Raw genomic sequence first — 20,088 nt, forward strand, 5'->3', positions numbered from 1 at the left:
TCCATTCCCTCTAGAAATTTCAATTCCTCTTGGACAAGTCTATCAATTTCCTCCCGCTTCTCCATCTCCTCCTGCCTCTCCTTTTCCTCTTGCTCCTGTCTCTCCCTCCCCTCTTGAATCTCCATCTCTTCTTGAACTAGTCTGTTTCCTCCTTTCTCTCTTTCTCCTCCTGCTCCTGCTTCTCCATCTCCTCATCCCTCTCTTTCTTCTGTCTCTCCATTCCCTCTGTCTCTCCACCTAAAAAAAATAGCTAGCGTCAGTTTTGACGTTCATAACCATACCAAACATTAACTATGATCTGTTTCACATCTTTAAACTTAGTCAAACCACAACTTTAAACATCTTTAAACTGTAAACATCACTTTAAATTATTTTGAGACAGCGAAAACAGTTAAATAGTTTTTATTTTTCATACCCAACATGTTGTATTCTTTGAAAAACACAAAGCTACCAGATAAGAAAATGAACAAGCCTACACACGTGGACAAAATTGTTGGTACCCCTCTGTTAATGAAAGAAAATCCCACAATGGTCACAGAAACTAACTCAGCTCCTTCCACAGATGTTCAATAGGATTTAGATCAGGGCTCATAGAAGGCCACTTCAGAATAGCCCAATGTTTTGCTCTTAGCCATTCTTGGGTGTTTTTAGCTGTGTGTTTTGGGTCATTATCCTGTTGCAAGACCCATGACCTGTGACTGAGACCAAGCTTTCTGACACTGGGCTGCACATTTCTCTCTAGAGTACCTTGATAGTCTTGAGATTTCATTGTACCCTGCACAGATTCAAGACACCCTGTGCCAGATGCAGCAAAGCAGCCCCAGAACACAACAGAGCCTCCTCCATGTTTCACAGTAGGGACAGTGTTCTTTTCTTGGTATGCTTCATTTTTGCATCTGTGAACATAGAGCTGATGTGCCTTGCCAAAAAGTTCCAGTTTCTCGTCTGTCCATAGGACATTCTCCCAGAAGCTTTGTGGCTTGTCAACATGCAGTTTGGCAAATTCCAGTCTGGCTTTTTTATGATTTGTTTTCAACAGTGGTGTCCTCCTTGGTCGTCTCCCATGAAGTCCACTTTGGCTCAAACAAGGATGGATGGTGCGATCTGACACTGATGTACCTTGACCTTGGAGTTCACCTTTAATATCTTTGGAGGTTGTTCTGGGCTCTTTTGTTAACATTTGTATTATCTGTCTCTTCGATTTGTCATCAATTTTCCTCCTGCGGCCACATCCAGGGAGGTTGGCTACAGTCCCGTGGATCTTAAATTTCTGAATAATATGTGCAACTGTAGTCACAGGAACATCAAGCTGCTTGGAGATGGTCTTATAGTCTTTACCTTTAACATGCTTGTCTATCATTTTCTTTCTAATCTCCTGAGACAACTCTCTCCTTCTCTTCCTCTGGTCCATGTTTAGTGTGGTACACACCATGTCACCAAACAGCATAGTGACTACTTGTCACCCTTTAAATAGGCCGACTGACTGATTACAAGTTTGTAGACACCTGTGATGCTAATTAGAGGACACACCTTGGTTGAACATGTCCCTATGGTCACATTATTTTCAATCTTTTCTAGAAGTACCATCATTTTTGTCCAAGCCTGTTTCATTTTTTAAAATATTTCTGTTGAACCACAATTTAAAAGCAATGTCTGATTTTCATTGGTTAATTTTCATTGAATTTTTATTTATTATCACTTTTGTCAGATTCAAGTTATTTCTGTGACCATTGTGGGTTTTTCTTTTATTAACAGAGGGGTACCAACAATTTTGTCCACGTGTGTGGCTTAATCAAGCTAACTGGTTAGCTTAGCTTGCTAGCTCAGAAAAACGACATACCTCTCCAAGATGGGCTCAGCTCTATTTATACCCTGCAGATGGAACGATATGTTCTAGAATAAGTGTCTAACAATCACAAAGCAGACCTTTTACATCTGACGTGCCTTCATTGTTTGCGTAGATTTATTCTTTAAATATAACTTTATTGAGAAAATGTTTAATTTATTCATAATTTAATTATTTTCTATATATCGGGGTCTGTATTCTAAGTTTTAGATTCTAATCTAACTACTGTAATTGTAAATGTAGGAATACTCATTGCTCTGGCTACGGCATAAATTTGTGAAAAACACAACATGCCAAAAAGGCTAACACACAGGAGGGTTGGTCACTAAAACGTCTTGAACTAAGACATAAAAACACAAAAATGTGTTGTCTTCACTTACAGAAATCAGTTTAACACCAGGTATAATCTTTCCCTACTATATAACTTGAGGTTCCTTGCAAAGAAAAGTCTGTTAAAGTTAAAAGTCATCAGCGTTTACCTCATTTAAGAGCGTTGTAATTGTGCATCTTGTTTGTGTGTGCTAGTTTATGACGTCTATGTTGGAATATACTGAAAATATACACTTGAAATGTCTACAAAATACAGCCTATTCATTGCCTGATGTTTTTTCCTCTCCTGGAGCTCATGACAGCTGATTTATCTGACGTTTTGGTAGCAGGTCAAGTTGGAAATCATCAAACATTCATTTTTTTAAGCCAAACATGCAAAATAAGTTTTAAAACCATCTCTATAATAACTATCAGTGCACTAAGGCTTACATTGTAAATGCAGCCTAAGCTGAGCAGGTGACGCTCCACCTGGTGCAATAGCAAGGACAAAGCACGAATACATTAAATATAATATAAACACTGCACATTAATGCACCTCATGTCTGCAGTACATGAGTTTTAAAGCATCACTATATGGCCAGTATGCTCAAGTAGACGCGGTCATAGGACAGGCTAACAGACAGCCTCTTTGTCTCTCTGGATGATGCCAGCAGCAGGAGGCAGGATCGGCCTGTTTTAGATTTTCAGCAGCACACAATGAAGACAGAAGGCTCAGCTATCACACCAGCTGGTGAGAGTAATTTAGATTATAACTTCCTACACCCATGGGCTGTCATTCCTCAACAATGCAGCTTGTTGTGTTAAAATATAGCAGCATTGAAGCACGCTGTGCACACTGAGGAGATGAAAAGGCCATTAGATATTTCATAGAGGTAAATGAAAACCCTCGATACTGCAGGGAACTGTGGAAATGACTCCCTCAAATGTTGCAAGGTAAAGACTTTTAAAATACATTTAGTACCTCTGACAGTTATTTCAAGATGAGGGTTTCATTTGCAGAAGAACACATGGGAATTTCTGCTTCGCTTGTTGTTATTTGAATTAATTTGTTTTGTTGTTTAAAACATTTTTATCTGCCATGTCCCAGATTAGTCTTCCTTCAAAAACCTACTCTGAAGGTTGGTGCTGGAAGTCCCAGGGTATTTTGTTGGCAAGAGTGATTAAAGCAATGATCCTTAGTAAAATAAAAACTTAAAGCCAGATCCATTGGTAGTCTACAGCAGAATTACAAATTGGTTTAACTTATTATCAGAGGTGGACAAAGTGCACGACTATTGTAGCAGAGAAAACTACAATTACTCTGGTTAAAATTCAAAAGTAGACGAACTTGTCCATACATCTACTCAAGCAAAAGTAAAAAGCACCTACTTTTAAAGGTGCAGTGTGTAATATTTAGCCTAGCAGCATTTAGCTGAACAAACTTGGTAAAACAAAGCAAAACATTTCTAAGATGGTCTATCTAAATAAGTGTTTAGTCATCTAAATTCAAAAATAGCTATTTTGAAAAAAAAAAAACAACTCAGAATAAACCTTTAATTCATACATAGGGAGGGTCCCCTCCATGGATGCTGCCATCTTGGATTTTTACGTTTCCATCGTAACATAGAGGGAAAAAGGAAGAATAAAGTTATTGTATTGTATTGTATTGTATTTACATTACAGATACACATTAAATTCAACTGGTTGCCACAGTTTCCAGCAGAGAAATGCAATCTAGAACCCACTTCTAGATGTTGATATTCAGTTTTACACACTGCACCTTTAAGTTTCATGCTGTGAAGTTACTGCACATGTGTAGTTATGTATTTTGTATGCTTATGTAATGTTTGTTTGGTATTTGTAGAATTATATTAGAAATTAAACAATATCAACACACTGTTGCCCTGAGCTGTGCAGAAGCGTGACTACAACAATGTCCTATGTACTTTTCTGTTTGTGTATATTTGCAGCTCGTGAATGCCTCACTAAATCTGTAACAGCCACACTGAGAGTCCTTCTTTCAGTGTGTAACACTAATTTACATACTTTTTGTGCTAAGTTTATATTTACACTGCTTGCCAACTTTTCTGAAATACCCTTACCTCCTCTCTCTCTCTCTCTCTCTCTCTCATACACAGTTTGATACTCACCATGTCAACATATCTAATTGCACTGGTTACTAATTACTAATTGGCTGAGCAAATATTTGCATTATTGAGCATTAATAAATTAGAAATCAGCACCTTGTTATTCCAGCAAGGTGATATCTTCACTCATTGTTTAAACCTCAGAATGCACTTCTTAACTATTAAAACTAAGTCTGATATATACAGCAGCTGAAAATACAGCAGACTTTTTTCTTTAATACTCTCTCATGTGTTTTTGTGACATCCTAAATGCTGTGTACAGCCCATCTAAGCTGTAATGACCTTGAAAATCAGCACATATTTATGAGGATTCTGACAGCCTCACAGAGAAAGGACACCAAGCCATAATGGGAACACATTCATGTTTTTATTTCGTAAAGACTGAGTACAGCTGGTGTTACTGTTTTTCCCTGTATGTACATCCAAAACGGTACAGCACATTTTGCCCCTTTCTGTTTCTATAGCAACCTGCCATAGTTACGCAGCCCCCTCTGCTCACCTGTGAGATGCCCAGGTGGGTTAAACCGACCTCTCAGATGTGATAAGGCATATTAGTTCATCAGCAGATTAGCCATGTGCCTACAGTGTAAAAAAAGGACTAGAGTACTGTCTGTAGATATAGAAGATATGTTACTAAGATTCATTTATTAGGAGAAAATGTTTGCACGTGTGCAATAAATACCGAGCATATATATATGTATAGAACACAATGTCAAATGTACAAGGGTATATTTAATGTGTGAAAGTACACTGTGTGCATACTGCATCTGGAGTAAGAGTCGATTTTTTAGGGAGAAAATCGCTTTGTGCACTGTGTGTGGGCGCAGGTGAGTAAGAAGCTGCTTAACTTAAAGGGGTAGTGCGTGAATTACATTTCATGTGTTCTTTTTGCTCATATACAAACCATCCTTTACCAGAGATTATTTACATCCTCCCCTTAATGCATTCCTCTGTCCAAGAGATTAAAGCTTACAGTATCAAAACACAGTCACATTATATGTCGTATGTCGTATTTCAGTATAGAATATATTGTTTCATATTCAGTTTATATATTTTTTCAGGAGTATAAAACACAGCTGAAGATGGCAATAGTAGGATAGGCAGCGTTTATGACGTCAGGATCTGATTGGCTGAGAGTGAGTGACCTGAGACTGGGATTACATGGAGTCAAAGTCTTGGTCGGTGGGTTCGATGACTTCGGGGGTCATGACTCGGCCCATGAAGAGGATGGACCCTGGGGGAGGAGGGGACAGATGGAGAGACAGGTGAGCCAAACTGATATGTAAGGTGCACTTTTTTAATAGTTTCTTTAAAAACTGATTTATATTCAAGCCTCTTTAATGCACCATATGGACAAAAGTATTCAGCTGCCTGCCCAACAGGGCCTGTAATGTCACTGTATTGAAATACATGTACTTTAATATGGAGTTGCCCCCTCTTGCAGCTTCAACAGCCCCCACTCTTCTTGGAAGACTTTCCACAAGATTTTGGAGTGTTTCTGTGGGAATTTGTACCCATTCATTCTGTAGAGCAGGGCTCATCAAGTACATCTGCACAAGGGCCGGATTTAGTCTCAACAGAAACTCTGGGGGCCGGACTTTCAAATACACAAAAATTGAAGAAATGTTTTATATTATTTTAGGCATTACCAGTGAGATCTATCCCCATAATCTATAACGCAGCAGGCCACAAGGAGAAAGGCCTAACAGAAAAGGCCGGACCCCTGAAAATCACAGAGAATGGGCCCTCCCCAGTTGTCATTTAGCACCAATATTAAGCAATTTTTGACACTTTTAAACCTTTTTTGATACTTTTTGCCTCTTTAAAGCAATTTTGATAAGATTTTAACCCAATTTAAAACACTTCATGCATGTTTTATCCCCTTTGTGACACTCTAATCATTTTTTGCCACTTTTTTTCTATTTTTGCCACTCTTTAACCCCTTTTCATTACATTTTTTTCAACAATTTTTGCAACTTTACAACCAATTTTTCCCTCACTTTTAACACATTGTTGATACTTTTTTGCCTCTTTAACCCAATTTTGATAAGATTTTAACCCAATTTAAAACACTTCATGCATGTTTTATCTCCTTTGTGACACTTTTATCAATTTTTGCCACTTTTATCAATTTTTGCCACTTTTCTGTTTTTTCCACTTTTTAACCCTTTTTAATTACCTTTTTCAACATTTTTGCAACTTTAAAAACCAATTTTTGCCACTTTTAATCCATTCTTGATACTTCTGCCCATTGTTGCCTCTTTTAAACAACTTTTCAAAGATTTCAACCCAATTTAAAACACTTTTCCTGCATGTTTTATCCCCTTTGTGACACTCTTTTATCCAAGTTCTGCCACTTTTCTTTTTTGCCACTTTTTTAACCCCTTTTCATTACTTTTTTAAAAACATTTTTTGCATCTTTTAAACCAATTTTGCCACTTTTAAACTCATTGTTGATACTTTTTTCCCATTTTTGCCTCTTTAACACAATTTTTGAAAGATTTTAGCCCCCTTTAAAACACTTTTTCTGCATGTTTTTTCCCCTTTATGCCACTCTATTATCAGTTTTTGCCACTTTTTAACCCTTTTACTTTCTTGCACTACCTTTTTGTCATTTCTAACCAATTTTTGATACCTTTTGTGCCTTTTTTCCTCTTTTACCATTTCTTTTTTTGCCAAATTTAACCTCTTTTCACCACTTTATCTGGTCATTTTTGCAGCACTTCTGCCAATCTTAACCCTTTTTAAAATACTTACTAATTATGACAGTAAATCTCCGAAAAAACAGATCAAATGTTAAGTCATTCTAAAACTATTTCAATGTTATTTTTTGTGGGATGGATTTAACAGCTGCATACATTTAAGCCAAAAGATACTCTTAAAATCTTCTTTTCTTCCTTTTCTGAATTTAACAATCTTTCCAGACAGGGGCCGGACAGGACACTTTGGGGGGCCTGACGTGGCCCTCGGGCTACCAGTTGATGATCAGTGCTGCAGAGCATTTATGAGGTCAGGCACTGTTGTTGGACCAGAAGACCTGGCTCACAATCTCTGTTGCAGTTCATCCCAAAGGGGCTCAGTTTTGAAGTCAGGACTCTGTGTCAGCCAGTCGAGTTCTCCCACACCAAACTCATCAAACCATGCCTTCATAGTCCTTGCTTTGTGCACTGGGGCACAGTCATGTTGGAATAGAAAAGGCCTTCCCAAAACTGTTGCCACAAAGTTAGAAGCATAGCATTGTCCAAAATGCCTTGGTACTCTAAAGTATTAAGTTTGGCCTTCATTGGAGATAAGGGGTCTAGCCCAAACCCTGAAAAACAGCCCCATACCATTATCCCTCCTCCACCAACCTTCACAGTTGGCACAGTGCAGTTAGACAGGTAATTTTCTTCTGGTATCTGCCAAACCCAGAATCACCCATCTGACTGCCAAACAGAGAGTTGTGATTGGTTACCAAACAGAACACGTTTTCACTGCTCCACAGTCCAGTGTCGGTGTGCTGTACTCCACTCTATCTAACACTTGCCATTGGACTTGATGATGTGAGGCTTGCATGCAGCTGCTCTGCCATGGAAACCCAATTATGAGGCTCCCGCTGCACATTTTATTGCTTACATCAGGGGTGTCAAACTCAAGGCCCAGGGGCCAAATCTAGCCCGTGGTACAGTAATATGTAGCCCGCAAGAAGGTAGCATATTTCCATTATAAGTGGCCCTCTAGGATGAGGTCTGCAGATTTTCTCCAGTATGAAAATAAAAACTAAACCATGATGATTTAAAATATCCTTGGTAAAGTCATCAAAATCTAAAAAAGACTGAAAATCAAAAGTAAAAAAAAAACGGGAATGTTGAAAAAGAAAAGTTTTGTTTTCATTTTACGTTTTCAATTTTGCATCTCAAAATTATGACTCAGGCTTATGATTTTGACTTTATTACCTCCGCCAAGGAGGTTACGTGATCAGGTGGGTTTGTTTGTTTGTTTGTTTGTTCATTTGTTAGCAACATAACTCAAAAAGTCATGGAATTTTCAGGAAATGTCAGAAATGACTTTTTGTATTATATGTTGACCTTCAGATTCACAGTTTTAAATTTTAAGTCTTATTTTGATCTTTTTAACTCATTATTTCAAATTGTCCTCATATTTTGACCATTTCAACCCCTAATTTTGGCTTTTATCCCACATCTTTACCCTTTAGACTCAAAATTTAAAATTTTAACTCATATTTTGACTTTTAAACTCATGATTCTAAATTTTATCTCACATTTGACTTTCCAAACTCATGAATTTGACTTTTGACTTTTAAAACACAATTTTTCCATTTTTATTTTATGTTTCGACCTTTTATCTTACTGTTTTAAAATTATTTAACTTATTGTTTTGACTTTTTTACATTTCAGAATGATTTATCATCAGTATTCTTTTTTTTTTTCTTTTTCAAATTTTATTAATGGTGAAAATTAGGTTTGTGATTTAATGTTGGCCCATTAGGCTCTCGGGTTAGACCTAAATTAAGAATCCAGCCCCTGCTGTGATTTAGTTTGACACCTCTGGCTTACATTAATGCCAGTGGAAGTTCAGAACTCTTCAGCTAGACGTTTACAAACCATACGCCAGTGATTTATGCGGTCTTTCGTGTCATGGCTCAGTTGCTGTTGTTCCTAAACACTTCCACTTTCTAATATTATCACTTACAGTTGACTGTAATATATCCAGCATGGATGAAATTTCACCAACTGTCTTATTGCAAAGTTGGCATCCATCACAGTACCACACTTGAAGTCAGTGAGCTCTTCAGAATCACAAATGTTTGTAAACAGATACTGCATGACTAGGTGCTGATTTTATACACTCGTGGCAACAGGTCTGATTGTAACACCTGAATTCTACAACTAACAGGTGTGGCCAAATACTTTTGTCTATATAGTGTACCTGGGCTTCCTACCACCCTCCCAGTACCACTGGCTGACTGCCTCGGCACCAGGCTGCAATGATGCAGTAATTCATGCAGAGGAGCCTCTACATGGTACTGAGAGCATAAATGAACATACTTTTCAGAAGGTTAACATTTCTGTATTATAAATCCTCTTATTGATCGGTCTCATGTAACAGTCTAATATTTTGAGGTGCTGTACTTTTGATTTTCATGAGCTATAAACATGTTTTTTTCTCACACACAGTAACAAATGTACCTGTCCTTCTGTTTCTAATGATGAAGAAGAACGGGTGATCGGCCATGACCTGTGGGTACAGAACCAGGGTCCTGGTGAGGGCGATCATTCCTGAAAGAGAGAGAGGGAGAGAGAGAGCAGACATGTTTTTGTTTAACAAAGGAGGGAAGTATTTAGTGAACTTTTCCATAAAGACTCATTCACAGTTAGAAAGTATAGTGATGTTTTTGATCAGGAAAGTTAAGAAGCAGAAGCCTACCTGATCCAACAGCTCCCTCTGCCCCCTCCTCGGTCACCTCCAGGTAAGCCTTCTGCACCGCCTTCCCGATGAACAGGTCCTTCCCATCTGTTATACACAAGTATAAGCACACAAATGATCACCTACAAGTTTTAGGTGTCCTCACCATAGTAACTGCCTGGTACTGTTGAAAGAAAGCCGACTTCCTTTTTTTTTTTTATTTATTTTTGGGCTTTTTCGTGCCTTTATTAGAGATAGGAGGACAGTGGATAGATTTGGAAACAGGGAAGAGAGCAGGGAGAGACATGCAGGAAATGGGGCCACAGGCCGGATTTGAGCCCGGGCCGCCTGCGTACATGGTGCGTGCCCTAACCACTCGACTACCGGCGCGCCCCAAGCTGACTTCCCTTTGACATGACTAGCGGTATTGCACTTTTTTGCACTTATGCATTGGCTTCATTTTTCTGCTGCTTGCATAAAACTAAGGAGGGCATCTTTGCAAAGAACCTAAAGTTAAAAAGCTACACAGTAGGGACAGATTGTGTAAAACTATTTTTTAAAAGTAAAGACCGCACATATTTGTGTTTTCATGTTTTACTTTAAGTTCTAATGGCCACAGTATTTTTTTAATCTCATCTTGCTTTTTGTAAAATAACAGCAATAATATTGATAATATTCCTCATATATATATGGTAACGATAATAATAAAATATAATATAATGATAAAAAAATATGAATAATAATGATAATAAATCTGAAAAGGTGAAAAGCCTGAAAAATGTGTCACAGTTCAGGTCACCAACCTCTTCAACACACCCTTTTCTATTGTTTACTGGTGTGAATTTTACATGTTTTATTTTGGTTGATCTTGGAAAATGCTATTTCATCTGCTGAGGCACTTTCTATGGCACCAAAATGTGTGCTGAAAAAAAAAATCACACTGTACCATGAGCTTATACATATGGTTTTGTGATAAAGTTTAAATGTACCTATTTGGAGGACTGAAAATTCGGTCACCCGAGAAAGAGGCAGAAATCTCATTTCATCTCTTACTCTGTACCTCAGCTTGCCAGAGGATGGGCAAAACACACTGCAGACATTCACAGTGTGAATGTTTTTTACAATGTGCATAATTCATTCTTACATCACACACTCCTGATGTACATAGGAAGATGCGTCAAAATCTGCCTCCGAATTTTTCGCATTTTCGTGCCATTTATTTGCATCATCCTTGATGTGCAAAGGCCCTAATGCAAAAATTAATAGATTTACAGAAGAACCTAAACAACTGTTAACAAAGTCTCTGAGGCTCATAACCATGTGGTTCTAGTTAATGATGTTTTGCTAAGATGTGATCTGGTTAATGTCAAAGAGGAGTATCTGCTATAAGCTGAATTACCTCTCTCTTTATTTTGTATCTTAGTTCTTTCATAGCACTAGCAGCATACAGTATGTGTATTCTTTGATGCATATTACTGTGACTTATTTATGTCTTTTCTGCTGCTGCGGTATGCCTGTCTCTCTCCCTGGATCTATTTTTGTTGTATGATGTGACAGCTCTGACCTGCAAACTCCGTGCCAGTTACCTTGGTTACCTTAGAAAATACCGGAGGCTACTTCACTGCAGTCAGACGGCAGAATCTACTGAATCATCTTCTCTTTCTCGTCTAAGAGTCTGAGATTTCATTCCTCCACCGCTTTGTGTCTCTATCTTGGTGCGTGTATGTATTAGTCAGAGGTGGGCTTCCACACAGCTGAGTGCTACCTGTCATGGCGGAGAGATCAGCGTCGTTGGTGAAGATGTTCTTTATCCCGAGCTCCTGCAGAGTGCTCCTCAGGTCGATCTTCTGCTCCACTTTGAACCTAGAGACAGCAGTCAGAATTTCAAAAAGTAAAATTTGAATAAAATAATGCACTTAAGTCCTATTTGTCACTGGATTAGTATTACCTAGGGACCTCTAGTAATTTGTAATAATCCCATGGGACATCTGTGTTTCCAATCTCATGCAAACTGACCATGTCTGTAAAAATTCCAGGACAAATTACAGACCATATTTCGGCACATGCATAGGTCCACAGGAAATACTAATCCCATGCAAACTGGTATCTCAGTATTAAGAGGAGTAATTATGTGTTTGTACAGTCTAAAAAAATAAAAAATAAAAATAGAGGCTGTATAGGGGATTGTCTGCAAAGTTTTGACACATATAGGCTATTACAGTGTTTTTCTTTCAGGTCATTTCATCTTTTGTTGTCTAATGTTTTTATTTTGCATGCAATAATAATTTCAGAACATTCCACTTACCAGGGAATACGCCAGGTCTGTATTCAACGGGCATTCAAAGTCATGCAAGGAATTCATGAGGAGTGAGATGGATAAAAGTATGAATTCTTATTTATGCCTCTCACCTAGGCAGGTAGACCTCCACCTTCTGCCGTTTGACATTGTTGGCCCACTCCTCCAGCAGGGGGGCTTTAATGATGGGCTCCAGGGACGCCAGTGGGACCTCCTGACGGGGCAGAACGATCATCATGGACATGTCCTCTCCCTCGTAGGGCATTTCCAAGACCTGGTACACACCGCCTGCTTCCTGTGAGCCATCGCTGAATTCACCTGACAGGAGGACATGCACAAGGTTTTAGGCATTAAAGGTATGATGACACGTGCATTTGTGAAGAAAAATGATTGAACTGATTACATTATTCAAAAACCACCAGAGTTCCACGTAAAAGGCTTTAATTTCACATGGTGAGTAAAGATGATTGCATGCATGTTTGTATTTCCTTAGCGCTGAAAAAGCTACGCAGAAATCTCAGTGTAATCTCGTTTCAGAAAGGGTGCTGACACAAGAACTTTTGATAACAAAAGCCATGTGGGCAGGAGTGGAAAGAAACTCATGATATTTGCTCAACTTACAGAAATACAGTAACATTTTTGTATGCATACTACAATCCCAATTCCAAAAAAGTTGGGGCGCTGTGTAAAACGTAAATAAAAACAGAAGGCAATCATTGTCAGATCTCAGAAACCCACATTTTATTCACAATTTATTCACAACACAATATCTGATGTTGAAACTGAGACATTTAACCATTTTCTGAAAAAAATACTTGTGCATTTTAAACCTTATGTCAGCAACACATCTCAAAAAAGTAGGGATGGGGTAACAAAAAGCTGGAAAAGTAATTGAAATTCATGGAAAAACATTTGGAGGAGCATTTTGCAAATAAATGGGTTATTTGGTGACAGGTCAGTAACATGACTGAGTATAAAAAGAGCATTTTAGAGAGGCAGAGTCTTAGAAAATTGTGGAACTATTTCAGAAAAATGTTCCTCAACGTAAAACTGCAAAGACTTTGATTATCCCATCATCTACAGTCCATAAAAATATCAATGATTCAGAGAACCTGGAGAAATCTCTGTGAGTAAGGGACAAGGTCAAAGGTTAATACTGGATGCTGGTGACCTTGGGGCCCTCAGGTGGCACTGCATTAAAAAAAGGCATGATTCTGTACTGGAAATCACTGCATGGGTTCAGGAACACTTTCAGAAATCATTGTCTGTCCACACAGATGGCTGTGCCATCCACAAATGACAGTTCAAGCTGGATCATGCAAAAAAGAAGCCATATGTGAACAGGATCCGGAAACGCCACGGTCTTCTCTGGACCAAAGCTCATTAAAATAAACTGAGGCAAAATGGAAAACTGTTCTGTGGTCACATTAATCAAAATTTCAATTTTTATTTGGAAACCACAGACACATGTCATGTGGAGTAAGAGGAGAGGGACCATCCAGCTTGTAATCCTGGCTCAGTTCTAAAGCCTGCATCTCTGATGGTATGGGGTTGCATTAGTGCCTATGGTGTGGGCAGCTCTAACATCTGGAAAGGAAACATCAATGCTGAAAAGTAGAGAGAGGTTTTAGAGCAACATATGCTCCCATCCAGACAACGTCTCTTTGAGGGAAGGCCTTGACTATTTCAGCGAGACAATGCTAAACCACATCCACCACAACAGCATGGCTTCACAATAGAAGAACTGGCCCGCCTGCAGTCCAGAACTTTCACCAATAGAAAACTTATGGAGCTTCCTAAAAGAAAAAATTCAACGAAGACGACCTAGTAGCTAGAATCAGACAAGAATGGGACAAGAAGGGGATGCTACACAGTGGCACACATGGCCCTGTCCCTACTTTTCTGAGATATCTGCCATCAAATTCAAAATGAGCTTATGTTTTTTCATGAAATGGTAAAGTGTCTCAGTTTTAACGTCTGATATGTTGTTTATGTTCTATAATGAATAAAATATGAGTCTATGAGATTTGACAGTCACTTACTTCTGCTTTTATTTACATTTACACAGTGCCCCAACTTTTTTGGAATCTGGGTTTTACATTAATCACAAATATATTCAGTGTGAAGTCACCAGTTAACACGGTCACTCCTTAAAATGTAACACCGAGCACAGACATAAAAACAGCCACACAAGATGCTAGCAAGTAAACAAACTGACCCTGACTGGCTGGGTTAGTATTAACTCTGTTAATTATTTTATTAATAGTTTAATTTCTATGAGGACATTAAATCACTCTTAGACTTTATGCTTGCTTTACAGAGCATCTTAAACAAGTTTTATTGCAATGATTTTACACGCTGCTATTATGACTTCATTTTCACCCTCACACTACAGATCTGTCTGCCTCTCCTGGTTTCCACTGTCTTTCCAGTATGCGTGCCAAACTGTGATGTAATCATTACATGTGCTCCAAACTGGTTCATATAATCTTGCTTCAACATGATAAAGCAAATCCAGCCTCTTCCCCAAAGACCTGTCCCTGTTCTGCATCCTTAAGAACACGCAAACCCAGTACCCTCATTACCCCCCCCCCACACCATTTCACACCTAGACAGATTCCTTGATCCTGAGTGTGTGAGGATAAGTCTGTGTGCACCATGTGATCGTAGGTGTATGAAATCTCACTACAAACACAGAATGCATCAAAATAACCAGAATGTGTCAGTTTTAACCACAGTGCAGTAAGAATCTGTTTATTTTTCTGTTTTTTCAGATGTAGCAGCATTATAACAGAGCCGTTAGGACTCTGTCAACAGTGTAGCACCTCACAGTCCTCGCAAAACAACAAATACAAAAAGATGTGAAGCACAGAGTGCCAACACCTCATAATAGACACAATATAGCACTGATAGAATGACCTTCAAGTGTTAAAGGTATAGAAAGCTTCACTAGGAACCTCCAGACAGGGTGCCTAGACAGTTTATTAAACCAGCATTATGACCTTGGAGGATGTTCTTATATCCTTTACCTCTCTTAAAGGGTAATAAAACAACCTTATGATAAAACACAATATGGACAAAAGTATTTGGCCACCTGACCATTACACCAACTGGGACTGTAATGACATTGTACTTAAATCCATGTACTTTAATATAGAATTGGCCCCCCTTTTGCAGCCTTGACTGCCTCCACTCTTCTTGGAAGGCTTTCCACAAGATTTTGGAGTGTTTCTGTGGGAACTTGTACCATTTATCCTGCAGAGCATTTATAAAGTCAGGCACTGATGTTGGACTAGAAAGCCTGGCTTGCAATCTCCGTTCCACTTCATCCCATAGGTGCTCAGTGGGGTAAGGGTGAGGGTTATATAGGGCCAGTCAAGTTCCCCCACACCAAACTCATCAAACCATGTCTTTTTAGTCCTTGCTTTGATTTGTCCAAAGGCCAAACCAACAGGATAAAAAAATGTGTTCATGGCTCAAGCCATAATACAAATGAATCTTTAAAATACACTTATTTTTACAACAGATGTCTGAAGATGCTTTTTAATAATGGTTCTGCCTTCACTTGTTCTTCAATGTATTTTTGTATTTACACATTTCAGTGTTGGGTCTGAATTTGTGTGATTCATGTTTCAAGTTTTTACCTGGCTGTACAGAAAATTTCCCTTTGGAGACAATAAAGTTGAAGTTGTGCACTGCAGTATAGTCATGTTGGAACAGAAAAAGGGCCTTCCCCAAATTGTTGCCACACAGTTGGAAGCATAAAATTGTCTAAAATATCTTGGTATGCTGAAGCATTAGGATTGGCCTTCACTGGAGATAAGGGGTCTAGCCCAAACCTTGAAAAACAGCCCCATACCAATATCCCTCCTCCATCAAACTTCCCAGTTGGCACAGTGCAGTCAGGCAGGTAATCTTCTCCTGGCATCCATCAAACCCAGACTCTTCTGACTGCCAAACAGAGCAGCATGATTGGTCATTCCACAGAACATGTTTCCACTGCTCCACAGTCCTCTCTCAGTGTGTTTTACATCACTCCTTGAGATGCTTGACAATGGATGTGGTGATAGGATGCTTTCACAAAGCTGCTCAGCCATGGAAACCCATTCATGAACCTCCTGCTGCACAGTTTTTGTGCTTGCATCAATGCCAGAGGTTCTTGGTCACCTCAATTACTAGGGCCCCTCTCCCCTGATTACTCAGTCTTGCTGGGTGACCAGCTCTTAGAAGAGTCCTGGTTGGTCCAGACTTCTTCCATCTGAGAATTATGGATGCCACTGTGCTCTTGGTATTTTTCTTGCTTCAGATATCGGCAAAGACTGAAACTAGTATTCTTTTAAATCAGAAATATTAGAGTGAAGTATATTTTTCTCCAGTGAAAAACTGAAACTGCTGACATGCAAAGGTACCATGCCAGTTGTGAAATGTATTGATGGAGCCTTCGTTTATATAAGAAATGCATATTTGTATGTGAACACAATTTCAGCAGCAGAGCTCACCATGCAGAAAAAAGGAGTATTTTTCTGGAATAACACTCCCAATATGAATATTTTAGATCAAAGATTAACATTTTAAATAACCCCCGGAAAACTGAGCTGAAATTCTACGGCTCAGGAAAAAATGGCACAAGTATGATTCATCAGAGGCACAAGCACGCACACAGAGCTCTCCCTACCGTAGTAGAAGTCTCCCTGCTGGTACATCATGAGCGTCTGGACCTCTGAGCCGTCATCTTTGCTGAAGGAGAAGGTCCGGGTGTTCTCCGGTCTGAACTGGTTTTTCCAGGAGCCCCTGAAGTAGACGGCGTTGACCAGGGTCAGGCGGGTCACGCTGCTGAAGTCCTCGGCTGACAACAGCTCACGGATCTTACCTGGAGGAAGCGGTTTGGATGGTGTTAGGATCTGTGTTAGTTTTCCTGACCTGGATAAAAACACCGGCTGTGTTAAAGCTTTTGGAGGTCGTACATTGGGGTGGGAAGACACATTTTTAGTAAATTCAGAGCTCAGCACACACCCTCGTGATCTGTATTACCATAATATCTGGTTTATAAGATACACTTCTGATACCCATTTTCCATCAAAAATAGCTGGTCTTGTGACCAGAAGGGCCTTTCCCCACTTTTAACCATTGTTTCTCCCTCATTTGGTCATAACCCTGCATTAAAAAATACACATGCGATGAGCTGTTAAGTACTGTATAGACTTGTTAGGGCCCTTATAACTCCTAAATATACTGCTTGTCTTGACTACTTTCTTGTTTTGAATGTCTTTAATCAAACAAGAATATTGGTGCAATTCCAGATTTAAGAGCTCAAAGATTGGTTTGGAGGCTGTACATTTCTTTATAATTCCTGTAGTATTTCCCCATCATTAGAGTCATGTGAACCACAAAACATTGTCCTATATATAGTCCTAAAAAATGAAAAATAAAATTAAAAAAAGCAAAAATAAATATAATGCAGTTTTCCCGGAGCTTTAACACTCATTCCAATGAACAAACATCAATCCAAAATATTCTAGAGTATTTACATTGATTAAACAAATAAGGGATGGATTCATCCAAATTAAAACTATAATAATAATAATACTTAAAAAAGTAATAATAATAACTGATATTATTTATTTATTATTATTATTATTATTATTAACCTCTAAATAATAACAAAAACAGAGTCTGTAGTTTAGAGTAAATCTTTTGCTGTGTTTGGATGGTTGAGGCCTTTTCTGATGCAGCAGGACTGTTTTTTTATATTATAATAATAACTTTATTAATAATAACAACTTTATTTGTATAGCACCTTTAAAAACAGAGGTTTGCAAAGTGCTTTGACAGTAAGCATTATGACCAGGAGAAGACAGCAAACTACTAATGGAAAGTTTAATGACCTTAATGTGTTTACATGGCATGGCATTTCTACACAGCCGTTTTCTAAATAATCATAATAATGAGGAGCAAACGCCCTGATGACCCAGAGGCATATCACCCAACACGCAGTAATATCAGACTATTCCCTTAAATACATGTATTTCTGTTCACCGTCTCCCCTCCTTTACTCACTCTCAGTGTGATTTTCCACCCAGCTGTTGATCTGCTCAGCCACTGCCGCCGATTCACTGAAGTCCACGGTTTCCACGTCTGCCTTGAAGTACTTCCTCATCAGGTGCAGAAACTCAGGGTTAAAGGTGACGCCCTCCTGCAGGAAGAGGCTGTTGGCAAATCGAATGATGTAGTGGGTGTCATCGTCTGTCAGAGCCGTGGTCAGGTTCTGGAGCAGAGAGAACTCAACGCCTGGAGAACAGAGGGAGACAAAGATTCATCCTGTAGGTGTTTAACAGAGAACAGCTCTGAGGAGAACATCTGACTGTCACCTCTGCTCCAACCTCCATCTATAGATTCTACAAAGGAATGGAAGATCTGCACTCATCTGTGCTCCTTTTGATTCATCTAATTGATTCAGAGAGTTTTATTTTTTAATCATTTTTTTAACTTAAAATGTTAATACCTTTAAAGTACATTTCCAAAAAGACTATTTGCTCTGATTGAACTTTGTATTTGTTCAATGTCTGATATTTTCGAACAGTTGCCTCTTTGTAAAGCCATGGGATATCGTGGATTGTGTAGTTTAATAGTGTGTTTATGTTCAGCCAATCTTGCCTTCCGTTTACGCTTAGTTCTCCTAATGCTAAAACAACCACAACATTCAAGCCCACCACAAAAGAGGTACTGCATTTAAGGTGAGGACTCTTCTGAAGCTGATGGTAGGAGCATCAGGAAGGACCTCTCCAGAATAACTGTCACTTTATAATATATTCCAGTTTCTTTTAATTATTTGTTTAATCTGGTTAGCATACCAGCTGGACTGTGGCACAAAATTCACTTGATTAGATAACTAGTGTTGTCTCCATTTTAAACCAGTAGCTGCTCTCTGATGAGATATTTTGCTTTCTGTAAGCTGTATTCATCTGTGAATATACTCGTCTCTCAAATCTGTGACTCAAATCTTGGTTTTTCTCAAACTCATCTGCTGAATCATACTAGATACATTTAAGTCTTTAAAATTGACTACAAGGTTTATTATCAATCAGCCAAAACATCAATTTGTTTAGAGATATGAATGAACACTCAGAAGTTCTGACTCTGGCCAAAGTAAGAAAATGTTATCAATATTTCTTAGATTTTGGAGGGCAAAAGCGGAGGTCATTAGTGTATGGTTCCTACTGTTACACATCTGTGTAGCGATACAAGCATGTACTATCTAATGCATGTTTTTAAAGGAGGTCCTGAAGCAGCAAAGCAGCACCGGACCATCACACTACCACCACCATGTTTGACTGTTGGTCTGATGGTCTCAGATGAGATGCTGTGTTATTTTTACTCCAGATGTAACGGGACGAACACCTTCCAGAAAGCCCAACTTCCCTCTGGTCAGTCCACAGAATATTTCTCCAAAAGTCTTGGGCATCATCAGGATGTTTTTAATCAAATGTGAGATGAAACCTTGTGTTCTTCCTTTGTAAGCAGTGGTTTTGGCCTTGGAACTCTCCCATGATGCTTTTCACCAGTCTCTTTCTTATAGTTGAATCATGAACTCTGATCTTAACTGAGTCAAGTGAGGCCTGCAGGTCTCTAGATGTTGTTCTGGGTTCTTTGGTGTCCTCCTGGATGACTCGTAGATGTGCCCTGGGAATCATTTTGGTAGGCTGGCCTCTCCTAAGAAGGTTTATCACTGTCACAAGATTTCTCCATTTGTGGATAATGGCTCTCACTGAGTCCCAAAACCTTAGAAATGACTTTGTAACCCATTCCGGACTGATAGATGTCAATGACTTTGTTTCTCATCTGCTGAAATTCTTATAGCACCATGATGTGTTGGAGATTTTTCAGCCTACTTCACTTTGTCACACAGGTTCTGGATTCAACAGGTCCAGCAGTTATGAAGAAATGGGGGTCAGGTGAGTCTGGATGTTTTTTTCACCCCTTAATAAATCAAATAATCATTTTAAAACTGCATTTAGTATTTACTTAGGTTATCTATGCTTGCTATTAAAGTGTGTTTGATGATCTGAAACATTTAAGAGCAACAA

General features: G+C 38.8%; 1 protein-coding gene across 1 annotated transcript in view; it reads right to left on the reverse strand.

Annotated features, from left to right (window-relative positions):
• Nucleotides 1-4,660: 4,660 nt before the first annotated feature.
• Nucleotides 4,661-20,088, reverse strand: part of serpini1 (serpin peptidase inhibitor, clade I (neuroserpin), member 1) — a 45,704-nt gene continuing 30,276 nt past the window's right edge. The window contains exons 3-9 of the mRNA XM_041808304.1: nt 18,062-18,292; nt 16,680-16,874; nt 12,118-12,322; nt 11,474-11,571; nt 9,730-9,816; nt 9,492-9,581; nt 4,661-5,536 (exon numbers count right to left, since the gene is read on the reverse strand). Of these exons, the coding sequence (XP_041664238.1) occupies nt 5,460-5,536; nt 9,492-9,581; nt 9,730-9,816; nt 11,474-11,571; nt 12,118-12,322; nt 16,680-16,874; nt 18,062-18,292 (983 nt within the window). The 3' untranslated portion in view covers nt 4,661-5,459. The remainder of the gene's footprint in view (nt 5,537-9,491; nt 9,582-9,729; nt 9,817-11,473; nt 11,572-12,117; nt 12,323-16,679; nt 16,875-18,061; nt 18,293-20,088) is intronic.

This window comes from Cheilinus undulatus, linkage group 2, assembly GCF_018320785.1.
Source record: "Cheilinus undulatus linkage group 2, ASM1832078v1, whole genome shotgun sequence".
NCBI classification, from domain to species: domain Eukaryota; kingdom Metazoa; phylum Chordata; class Actinopteri; order Labriformes; family Labridae; genus Cheilinus; species Cheilinus undulatus.